The sequence below is a fragment of the Mytilus trossulus genome, chromosome 1, assembly GCF_036588685.1.
Source record: "Mytilus trossulus isolate FHL-02 chromosome 1, PNRI_Mtr1.1.1.hap1, whole genome shotgun sequence".
In the NCBI taxonomy this organism is placed as follows: Eukaryota; Metazoa; Mollusca; class Bivalvia; order Mytilida; family Mytilidae; genus Mytilus; species Mytilus trossulus.
The window spans coordinates 107,855,388-107,867,478 of NC_086373.1; the positions used below are offsets into that span (position 1 = coordinate 107,855,388).

Consider the following 12,091-nt stretch of genomic DNA (forward strand, 5'->3'; position numbering starts at 1 on the left):
CTTTTTTTCATAATAATAATAAATATATATTTTATTATAGTGTCACATATTGATTGACAATATTTACAAATCACAGTTTACAATAAAACAATCAATACCCAGTCATTAATTTGACTTATGAGACACTTAACACATGTTATATACATTATTAATATAGTTTAACGGTAAAATTCATAAAATTATCATCAAAAAAGTTAAAACGTGTTTATGCATTTAAAAGCATATATACTTGAGCAAAAAAAATAAAATCCGAAATGAATATTGTTAAAAAAGTATGGAAATAAGTTAAAAAGAATAAAATATATATTCTAAGTTTTAAAATAATTTCATCTAAAGATTAACGATTACATATTTAACTATCTTATAAAAAATTAATCGCAGTGACTTTAAAATTATAAAATAGACTTTTACAACTAGTATGTTATTAGTAATAATTAAGAAAATAATTTTCGTCTCATAAAACTCTTATGTAAACATTTGCTTAAACATTTTTGAATATCAGAACATTTCATTATTTCAACAGGTTTGACATCATTTAACATTGAGAAATTGTCAATATATTTTGAACATTCGAACAACAATTCAAACCTAATGTCATCATATAAGGAACATTGCAAAAGAAAATGTTTTTCAGATTCAACACTATCTAAGGAACAAAATTTACAAAGTCTATTTTCTAAAGCTGTAGGCGGCCTGGTGTACCTGCCAGTCTCGATGGCTAACGGGAGCGAGCCGGCGCGGAACAAGGCTAGAGTACGTCTGTACGAGCGTGGTATAATTTGGAGAACGTATGTCTCGGCAAAATTGTTAGTTTTAAATAACCTGTACGTTCGAAGTTTGTTGCCATTTTGATGTCCACGATCATTGAATAGTTCACTTTGCCATTCCGTATTGTCTAAAACCTTTATTTTGTCCGTCACAAACTTCATAACTGTTTTCGTAGATAAAGATAGATCGTTTACGGTGTTTCGAATGTTTAATAACTCGGTAAATTTATCCACATCGCGGCACCAACCTTTGTGTCTTCTTGAGGCCCACTTCCATATTTTGAACACGTTCCGATTTTCGTCTGTTCTTGTGATTTTACACAAAAGTCTGATACATGATATACGCTGCTTATTTAAACATGAAATCCACCCCATGTCGCCCCGACTTGCGATATTGGACGTGTTTTTTCCCACAGATAAAAAGAATTTACATGCTTTGTTTTGAACTGTATTTATGACATTAATTGATTTAGTTCCCCACACTGCACTTCCATACATTAGAATTGGATCCACCATAGAGTTATAAAGTTTAGTATATACACTATGTGACATTCCACCAGATGATGCAAATTTACCAAAAAGAGCTCCTAAAGCTCGACTAGCGGACTTCGCGAGTTCTTTACTATTTTTGATAAAAGTCAAATGCTCGTCTAGCCATATCCCAAGATACTTATATGAGTCAATGCATTTAATACTGTTTGCATCACATTCAAAATTACATCTGGTAACGTTAAATGAGTGTGGGCGGAAATGTACAACTTTAGTTTTATCTGCGTTAATGGATAACTTCCAGTTAGAACACCAGTCTGTCAACACGTCCAACATATTTTGTAGACTGTCTTCATTGGGCGCAATTAAGGCAATGTCATCCGCGTACAACAATATGCTTACCATAGTCTCATGAACATTAATTCCACAATTCAACGCATTTATACGGTCTGCAAGGTCATTAATATATACCGCGAAGAGCGTAGGTGACAGTATACAGCCTTGTTTTACATCGGACGTCACACTGAACCAAGGGGTTAACTCATTATTCACACGTACAGTACATTGGACATCTTCATAAAGCGATTTGATTGCACCAAGAAACTTCCCACGTACACCAATAACTTGAAGTTTATACCAAAGTAAATCCCTTTTGACTGTATCGAAGGCTTTCCTCATATCGACAAAACACACATATGTTGATTTTCTGGCAATTTTTCGGTCATTTAAAATTGAATAAAGTGAAAATAAATGTTCCTCGCAACTGCGACCTTTTCTGAATCCGTTTTGTTCATCGCACAAGCAATCATTAACCTCTAACCATTTACTTAGTTGAAAATTCAGAACAGAACAGTAAATTTTACAAGGTACCGAGATTAACGTTATACCTCGATAGTTCAAAGGGCATCTATTGTCCGTGGAACCCTGTTTCAATATTGGATTTATAATTCCACTTGTCCACTGACTGGGCACACGGCCAAGTTCGAAACATCCACTAATTATTTGGTATAATAGTTCTATCGCCACTTCATTTTTCAAAACCTCGGCAGGTATATCATCAATTCCAGCAGCCTTCCGATTTTTTGCCTGAGTAACGGCTCACAGAATTTCATCTCGGGTAATTATGCCATTTGAAGAATCGACATCTATGTTAGAGTTGAAATCACTTTCATCAAGATTGTTGTTATTCTCACTATTGTTCGTAAACAAGGTTTGAAACTCATCTTTCCATTTGTTTAAAACACTGTTCTTATCCGTTTTTACATTTCCTGTATCGTCAACAATGGCCCACGGAACGTGTGGTTTTCGTTCATTCGCTATTCCGGTCTTTCCTATCGATTTCCAAAATTCACTTTGGCTACACGCATTCAGTTGGTCTTCAAGTTTTTGTTGTTCCTGGTACACATATTTCCTTTTATATTTCTGATTTAGCCTATCGAATTGCTTTCTTACGCTACAGAACTCTTCTTTAAGTTTACGTTTGATTGTTTTTGATCCTTGAAATTTTAACCACTTCATATATGTGCAGAGGTACGTTTAGAGGAGTAACCCCCTCGTGAAGCTACACACATGGTTTGTTCAAAGATTTTTTTCTACTTTTAACATTTGACATCACTGTATAAAATTTTGTGACTTACCCGATTCTGACCAGTAATCATCAAACTCCTCAAATCCATCAGCTCTCTTACGGATAACCTTCCCTGCTTTAATATTTTTACCGGTCCTCCTACATTAAAACATAATGTCTTTTTAATAAATTATGATATAACAATGTTTCATAATCTTCACAGATATACTCTATGCAATTGTTAAAATACTAACACAGGCATAAACAAAATGGATTTTCCAACTTTATAGCTATTTACGTAACTTATTAAATCTGAAAACAATGAATCATTAAACTTCATGCTATCTCTATAATTCTTATCTTGCAAGAAAAAGTCACATTGTGTAATTGATTTTCATGTAAAATCAAAACAACATACAATAAACAAAATCTGGTCCTACCTTCCATAGTTCTTATTATGTACCCATCCGACTGGATTATAGCTGCTGTTGGATACCTGTAAAAGATAATTAAAGATATTCAGATATAGGTTTCCCGGTGGGGACAATTTAAAATGAAACCTAAATTTGAAAGAAAAAATTAATCAACTTCATCAAGGTAATATTTGGTAACATTAATATCATTTTATTTTAGGTCCATTCAAATAGTGGATGAGCATTGCACATGTCTAAACAGTATAAAACAGCCTGTATTCTATTAAACAGAAGTTAGCACAATCAAAAGTTTCTATATTTTAATTGCTGACACTTATGCAGACCTATGCACCAATGGGTCTAACAGGGCCATTCTGACATTTTTGAGTTACCTTAGAATTGACGGAGGAGACACCAGATCTGTATGAGGAAGTGTTCCTATTTCTGGTAGACATGTGACTGTTGGGGACAGGCTGACTTTGGACAATTCTATCATCCTCCACAAGTTTGGCATTTTCATGCTCTATAGATGATTTGTGTAATTCTGATGTTACCTTTAGATGTAATAGTAATAATACAAATACTTTGCATAAAACATATTTTAAAAATTGTTTACGATGTTTTCTAAAATATCAGTTAGAATGAAAGTGAAATAAATTAGTGGAGGTTCAACTACAGAAAATGACAGTTTATAGATGGACATTTGTTATACTGTGGATTCATTATTATTCGTTGGATACCAATTTTCGTGGATTTCGTGGGTACAGGTGAACCACGAATTCAAATGGTCAACGAATAACATATTTCCAATAGGCTTTGCATACAGAGATTGACAAAACCACGAAATCAAATGTCCTCGAAAATGAAAGTTATCAGCAATCCACGAAAATTGATACCCACGAAAATAAATGAATCCACAGTATATGAAAATGGACAAATATTGAATGTATGCATTATATCAAATATTATTTTTCATGATATCTTTAAAAATCATGAAACTTTACCAAAAAATACTTGTAAATAAAAGAACAGAGTTCCAATGTCCCCAGGGTTGCACTAAAATTATATTTCCAAGGGGCTTTACTCCTTAAAACAAAGTCGACCATCCACCAGTATAAAACTTGTCTGAGATATTGGTGATATTAACCTATTAAATAAGTTTTATAAACATCTGGCAAGAATTGTACCCATGAGAGTGCTACCAAGACTGACATGTTATGCTTGGGACAATAATGTTGTTGTTTAAGTAGACAAAATAATTTTTTGAATGAGCTTGATATTTAAACTCCTTTCATATCATTCAAGTGTTTAATTGCAGATAGTTTTGGTTGTTCTGTTTCAATTGATTTGGTGTATTTGCACAAATAATATATGTTTATTCTAAACTGTTGGAATCCAGAATTTCTAATGACAAGGAAATATGTGTTGTGTATGTCTGTGTATATTATAAATCTTTATTTATTACTTCAAAGCATTTGAATAACAAAGTTGTTACTGAGCAAGTTTTTTTTATTTGTAGTCTTTTTTAATAAGGAAAATGAACAGACTTTATGTTTTGACCTTTTCTCATTGTTGAAGATCATGTAGTAGCCAATAACTGCTTACATCCTCTTCATTTGAACTTTAGTGGATATTGGTCCCATTGGCAATCATATCACATCTCCTCATTTCTATATAACATGATACTAGTATTTTTTAATTTGTTTATGCAATCTCAATTAAAAGACTTTTACCTCAGGTGTATCACATGCGCTATTCCTAGATACCATCAAACTGTCAGCATCTACACAAATATGTAATAAACTGTTAGCATTATATCAACAAATTAAAGTTTTAAGAGATATTTTTTAAATCTTCAGAAAATTACTTTCTTTTAAGAAAATATAAAAATAAAAGAGCAGATTGCTCTGAGGGATAAGATTGCCATTGTTTTATTGACACATGTATACATGTAGCTGGATAATATTATTTTCAAAACTAAGTCAACTGCACATGTTTTAAAAATGTAATTTACGTAATCTGAATAGTTACAAAATAGCCAATCCCGGATAAAAGTGTATGAACAATGTACTTAGGCCTTATGTGTTTTATTTTTGTACTATCAATTCCAAGTTTACTTTCCACAGCAGTCACTGAGACTCAGAGTGAAAGAAAGAATTTCACCTCGTATCTTATCACCTATTTTCCTACATTAATTCTAGGAGGAATCACATTCCTAACTCTTAAGATATTTAAGTTCCTTTGGGTCAGTGATCATGACTCAAGTGTTATGACTCCTTTCCGTACACATTCCTCGGTTTAACTAATACTCGACGTGATGTTTTGATTTAGAATTCACGGAAGGGAGACACCTCGAAGCGATAATATGGAAGACTCCATTTCGCCTGAAGGGGTGTTCTTGTTACAACTTGACTATGTGGAGTACATTTATTTTAATTTAAATGATGCATATGATTTAAAATCATGCAATAACAATAACCCTCAATAGCAACCATACATGGAAAAGATCCCATGAGTTATAAATTAATTAATTGAGAATCCAGAGCAGCCATTCAATCTAATACCTGTTGAAGTCAAGAAATCTATATGCATGCGCATAATTACCAAAACAAACCTTGGAACAAGAACGTATTAAAAATGTTTATTAAATGACCTAGATGGTTCTTTATTTATTTATGGAAGTACAATCTCAAATATCAGTTTCATAACGGTAACAAATAAGAAAAAATCCACTTCAGTTCTTATATGACAGAAATAGATTTATCGGAATTTAGAGAACTCTCGTATTTTTATCAAAACTGGGGAATCCCATTGACGTGTTTCTAAATTTATAGAAACACTAAATATAAATACTGCTTAATTCTGATTTTCCCTGTTGTTAAAAACACGCACATAAGTCAAGTGAATTATCCAAAATGAAGATTATGAAACGAAAATTATAGGTAAGTTGTTTAAGTTCAATCCCTTTGTTTGTTTTTATCTTTAAAAGCAATACAATCAAGAATCTGTGATGTTCCTTAGTGTTTAGAATAAAACGGTTGACGTGAGGGCATTGCTCTGAGCCAATGGTAAAAGTCTACAGATTGCTTGAAAGCAATCGTATCCCAAAAACAAGAACCTATGCTTCCTACATTGTTCTAACAAAACCCTGACGAACAAATTCACTCAATAGTGGCTTTGATGGAGAAATGTACACAAAAGTATATGATTAATGTTTATCTGTCTCTGTATATAGCTGATGACATCTATGACATTTTAACTGCATGTATAAGGAAATATGCCAGGAATAAACTGGATTACCTGTGTCATCATAAATCAGGATTTTTTTTATAAGATGTAGTATGGGTTTTCCTCATTGATGAAGGTCTTACCATTGCCTATAATTGTTTATATCCACTTCACTTGAACTTTGTTATATAGTTGTCTCATTGGCAATCATACCACATCTCCTCCTTATTTCTATATTTTCCTTTCATACTTAGACTTGTAAACCTTGGCACAGTAATCTAACGGTCTTCTAAAGTTCTGAGTTTTGGAATACCAAACTAAAGCAGTCAATAGAGAACAACTATAAATGTACTAAATTAACAGTAGAATCTCCATGTGTATAACATTACCTGATTCTTGTACTAAATTAACAGTAGAATCTCCATGTGTATAACATTACCTGATTCTTGTACTAAATTAACAGTAGAATCTCCATGTGTATAACATTACCTGATTCTTGTACTAAATTAACAGTAGAATCTCCATGTGTATAACATTACCTGATTCTGACCAATAATCTTCAAACACTTCAAATCCATCAGGTCTCTTTCGAATGTTCTTTCCTGCTTTTATATCTAAACCTGTCCTCCTGTAACACAATAAACCTTCATTTTATTCATGCACATGAAATGTAATATTTAGTATGTATGTCCAAGAATAAACATTTTATTTATGTTGATTTTTGACAAATTTTTAAAATCTTAAGAGAACTGCATATAGTTTATACATGTATGTTTTTAGATAACAGCTTTCAGCATTTTTGCCATTTCATTTAGTCCCGATCTTCTAATACTGCTTATACTAGAGAATGTTTAATGGCCTTGAATACCCATGAGGGCCTTGCACAGTCAGTTTATTTTCTGTAGTTTCCAGAAAACACAAAATAATTGAATGTTGTTTTTCAATGGCAATACCAATAATGTGTAGATTGATTTTTCTGGACATTCCACTTATTATGTAAAACTTTTCCTGCCAATCATTTTTGAAAGGTACAAGATAAGGTAAATACATAAATTGATGAAAAATCCCAATGTCCTATATTTACAATCAAATCCGCACAACTCAATATCAATTTCTAAAAGACACATGGTTAGTATACATCCTATGGAAATTATCAGACAGTTTCTTTATTTGTTAAGACCAAAAGCTGCAGCACAAAATAGAATTTTTCATTTACTTAATATTACCCAAGTTCTACAAACATGACAAATACTACTACTTCTAAACATTATATTCTTTACCTTCCATAATTTTTATTGTGTAACCATCCCACAGGGTTATAACTACTGGTACTACTAGAAACCTGGAATCAAAGCAAATCATTTAAAGTCATGTAAAGTAAGTTTTTTATTATTATAATGTAAAGGAAATTATCGAACTAATGCATGCATACAATCTAAATCAATTCTGCTATGCAAGTTTTTAAAATTTGTTACAAACTTATAATTTTACAATCAGCACAAAATATTCTATTCAGAGATTCTTGATAGCAAATTAATTAACTTCTGGTTAGATGTCAGTGCATAACCAGATTGTGAACTGTCTAAACAATCATCACAGAATCATGGAGCACATTAATAATAAGAAATTGATAAAGCAAAGTTATTCTTTTAATATTTCTATGTGTTTTCATTTGTTAATTGAACTTTGATGTAACAGTTGTTAAATGATTTGGTGAGTCAATTGTTTTCTGAATCAATTTACACAACTATTTTTTTAAAAGATTTCAATAAGATTAAAGGATTATCTTTTACACACTACCACTAGACCAATGAACAGGTCTGGAAATAACAGACTAAGTCTTTTTTTTGCATAAGTACCAGGCCATGTCTACTAATATTATTGTCCATCTGATTAGTTAAGCATTTTTCAACTGATTTTTATAATTCCTTCTTATGTTGTACTGTTATACCACTGTCCCAGGTTAGTGGAGGGTTGGGATCCCGCTAACATGTTTAACCCCGCCACATTATTTATGTATCTGCCTGTCCCAAGTCAGGAGCCTGTAATTCAGTGGTTGTCGTTTGTTTATGTGTTACATATTTGTTTTTTGTTCATTTTTTTTACATAAATAAGGCCGTTAGATTTCTCGTTTGAATTATTTTACATTGTCTTATCGGGGCCTTTCATACCTGACTATGCGGTATGGGCTTTGCTCATTGTTGAAGGCCATACAGTGACCTATAGTTGTTAATGTCTGTGTCATTTTGGTCTTTTGTAGATAGTTGTCTCATTGGCAATCATACCACATCTTTTTTTTTTATTTACTACAAGGGATAGACACATTTTGTGCTTTTAGTTACCTTAGAATTGACAGAGGAGACACCAGATCTGTATGAGGAAGTGTTCCTATTTCTAGTTGACATGCGACTGATAGGGGCAGGCTGACTTTGAACAATTCTGTCATCCTCAACATCTTTAGCCAACTTTTGAGACTCTATAGAGGATCTGTGTAAACTCAAGCTGGACTCAACATCTACATGTAAATAGATAAAGTTTTTGTTATCTTACTTCGTGATCAAATCTTTCCTACCATACCTGTATATTCATTAATGTAAAGAAACACAATGCAACTGTTATTCAAATCTAGGTTTTCCTACCAATTTACTGTCTAACTTTATACAGGCAATTAAAAAGTTAAAACTAGAGATATATGTAACCTGAACAATAATTGAATTTCTTTATTTTTTTATAAAGCATACAAGTTTCCTAGCAAAATGCACTGTCATACTTTGTTAAATAAGTAACTAAATTTAATATATGATATTAACACTACATTTTTCATGGTGAGCATATCTACCACTAAGTATGACCTGTAACTGTTTCAACCAACCTGATTCAGAAAAATAATCATCTATTTTTTCGAATCCATCTTTATCTCTGTTGATTACTTTTCCAGATTTTAGCACTGGTCTTCCAGATCTCCTGTAAAGTAAATAATTGTAAAATAATAGTTATTAAAAAACCAGGTCTAATTATAATTTGCTAGGAGCAAACCCATCTCTCTTAAATTTGAGGAATAATTTTAACAACTCTTTCAGCTATGATAGTATGTATGTCATGAAGATTGCCTATCCAGCATACTTTTTTCAGTGGCATTCCATATTTCCTTTATCCTGAATGATGCACTTTGAAGAACCTTCCTATCAGATATATTTCTAATTTGTTCTCATCATGAACATTAGTTCCCCTGGAATTTTATAGCAAACAACACTTAATCTATACATGCTATAAAGTAATGACATTCTATTTTTTTTTTTAAAGGTTAAACTTAAATAAGTGGAAACTGTTAACTTGTCTGGTGTCAAGTTTTTTGTCATACCAGTAAAGAACATGGTACAAGTTGGGGAATCATTTTTTATTCTGTAAGACTATAATAATGTTCATATGTGAACCAAGCTCACTGAGAACTGATCTGTATCTCTGTAACATGTTGATGCAATGAAAGTATTTATGTATAATATTAATCAGATCACAAACAATGATATAAACATAGTATCAAACTTACAAGCCTCTGTTCTTCCTCTTCAGTGGATTCACAAAGAAATCTTTCCCTGCCTTTAGAAAAGAAAATAGTTAAAATTAAAAAAAAACAATGGCTAACTTGTAAGGTATATTTTTTTTTTCTCATTATGATTACATGTATATTACTGTACTATATCATTGTATATGCTGACATCAATAATTTATTTTTGTTTTATATAAATATAAACATGTAAAACATGTATCTTTAAATGAATAATTAACTATTGAGTGATTTATATTAAGAATATTATTCACCATAAAAACTAGTATAATAATAAATATTCAATATGTGCTACACTTTTATTAAAAATTTTAAAATGGTAAACATCTTGTATTAAAGAATAAATCAGTTTTATTATCTTAAAAATCAGGGCAAAATGATTAAATTCATTGGGAAAATTGACATTGCATGAATGTAAATCAGGGCTAAAAAAATGTTTCTCAAAATTGAAGCATTTCCATCAGTGAACTAATGTAACTAGAACAATAAAAACATGAAAAAAAATACCTTCTAAATATATACATTACTAACTCAAATTACACTTAATGATATGTGTTTAATTGTGTATGTACATTTATGCATGTACATGTACTATTCTAAAATAATTAGAACATAATTAAAAATATATTTAATTTAACATTTTTTTATCACCGTCAAATTACAGTCAAAGTTCAATTTAAGGGTGCTTGCGGGTTTAAATCATTTTTTTTCTTTATTTTAGGATTTCACTATATTTTTAATAAATAAACTTTATTTTATACATAATAAATAAAATAAAATAAAAAAATTATTTAAGAAGCAAATAATTTTGTACAACAAAATAATAAAGAATAGAGAAAAATGACATGATTAATTTAATATAAAGAAATGAAGAACACATCCCCCTTTTTCCAGACCCTGTGATGTCCTTTTTTGCAGTGTTGATACATTCGTGTAAAACACAGTTCGTAATTCAATTATCAAAGATTATGCTGTTTTTGGGCACTGTCATAAATTAAGCTAAGGTGTTAGTTGTTATTCTGTGGTTAACATGTTGTAATGTCCAATTTTATTATTTATTTATGTACTTCCCTGTCCTGAGTGTTCTTGCAATTAATGCATTTTTTTTTAATAAAGTATTCCTATCATGTAATGTTGTCTGTAATAGCAATAATTTTAACATTGCCATTAAGCGCAATGTTTGGCTACCCATAAAATTAGGTTCAACCAAAAAAAATATTCTTAAAAAGTCCTGTACCAAGTCAGAAATTTGGCAGTTGTTATCAATTTGTTTCAACAGTCCACTCCAAAAATGCCCTATCATTTCTAACCCGAATAATTCAGTCGTTATATTCCACTGATCATCTATGAAGGCTACATTAACGCCTGAACGTCTTCCTCAAACAAGACCGTCAACCAGAAAATTCACACCGCTTAGCAATATGGGAATTTTGATTTTGATTTAAATTGGCAGCTAAAGAAGGAGGAGTTCCGGATGTTAAATTATGTTAATTAGGGGTCCAAAACAAATTATTTTTTTCACCAAAACCTGGAAACAAACTTTTTTTTCAAAAAAAAATCATAGCCCCCCCCAGAAAATCAAATGGTTGCTGCCTAAAATCAACCATTTTTCAAAAAATTATTACCATTATTGTTTTTTTTTTTATAAATAGATACCATAAGATGCAGAATTGTGTGAAGTTTAATTGGTTATAACTTTTGTGAGGTTCGTTTTTATTATCTGATGGTTAAGCACATATACGTTATACAAGTACTGTTGCCTTCATTTCAAAATTTGATTGGAATACATATTTGTATCAAATGAAATAAAAATAGATGATTAGCTCACGTATGAAGTAAAATCTACTAGAAGTTAGAAAAATCATTTTCGTTTTCCTGTTTGTGTTATATCGCATTGTTAAGGTTGTAGATCTAATTACCATGATTTTACAAGCTCTTTACAGTTTTCGATTATTTTCCCCATTTTCAAATTTCCGCCATTCTCAGAAAATTCTAAACACCGGATTGCTAACCGAATAGTAGAGAAAATCTGTATTTTTTTGTTTTTGTTTTCTCGTCTTAA

General features: G+C 31.2%; 1 protein-coding gene across 4 annotated transcripts in view; it reads right to left on the reverse strand.

The window, feature by feature from the left end:
* LOC134696630 (putative uncharacterized protein DDB_G0282133) overlaps positions 1 to 12,074 on the reverse strand; it is a 30,058-nt gene extending 17,984 nt beyond the window's left edge. For 2 of the 4 annotated variants that reach the window (XM_063558540.1, XM_063558529.1), the window contains exons 1-10: positions 11,949 to 12,074; positions 10,012 to 10,061; positions 9,337 to 9,428; positions 8,807 to 8,979; positions 7,745 to 7,806; positions 7,004 to 7,092; positions 4,970 to 5,019; positions 3,629 to 3,790; positions 3,264 to 3,319; positions 2,894 to 2,982 (exon numbers count right to left, since the gene is read on the reverse strand). In XM_063558540.1, coding sequence (XP_063414610.1) covers positions 2,894 to 2,982; positions 3,264 to 3,319; positions 3,629 to 3,790; positions 4,970 to 5,019; positions 7,004 to 7,092; positions 7,745 to 7,806; positions 8,807 to 8,979; positions 9,337 to 9,428; positions 10,012 to 10,061; positions 11,949 to 11,951 — 826 coding nt within the window. In that variant the 5' untranslated portion in view covers positions 11,952 to 12,074. The remainder of the gene's footprint in view (positions 1 to 2,893; positions 2,983 to 3,263; positions 3,320 to 3,628; positions 3,791 to 4,969; positions 5,020 to 7,003; positions 7,093 to 7,744; positions 7,807 to 8,806; positions 8,980 to 9,336; positions 9,429 to 10,011; positions 10,062 to 11,948) is intronic. The other 2 variants (XM_063558548.1, XM_063558555.1) reach the window with 2 other exon arrangements.
* Between the last annotated feature and the right edge of the window lie 17 nt (positions 12,075 to 12,091).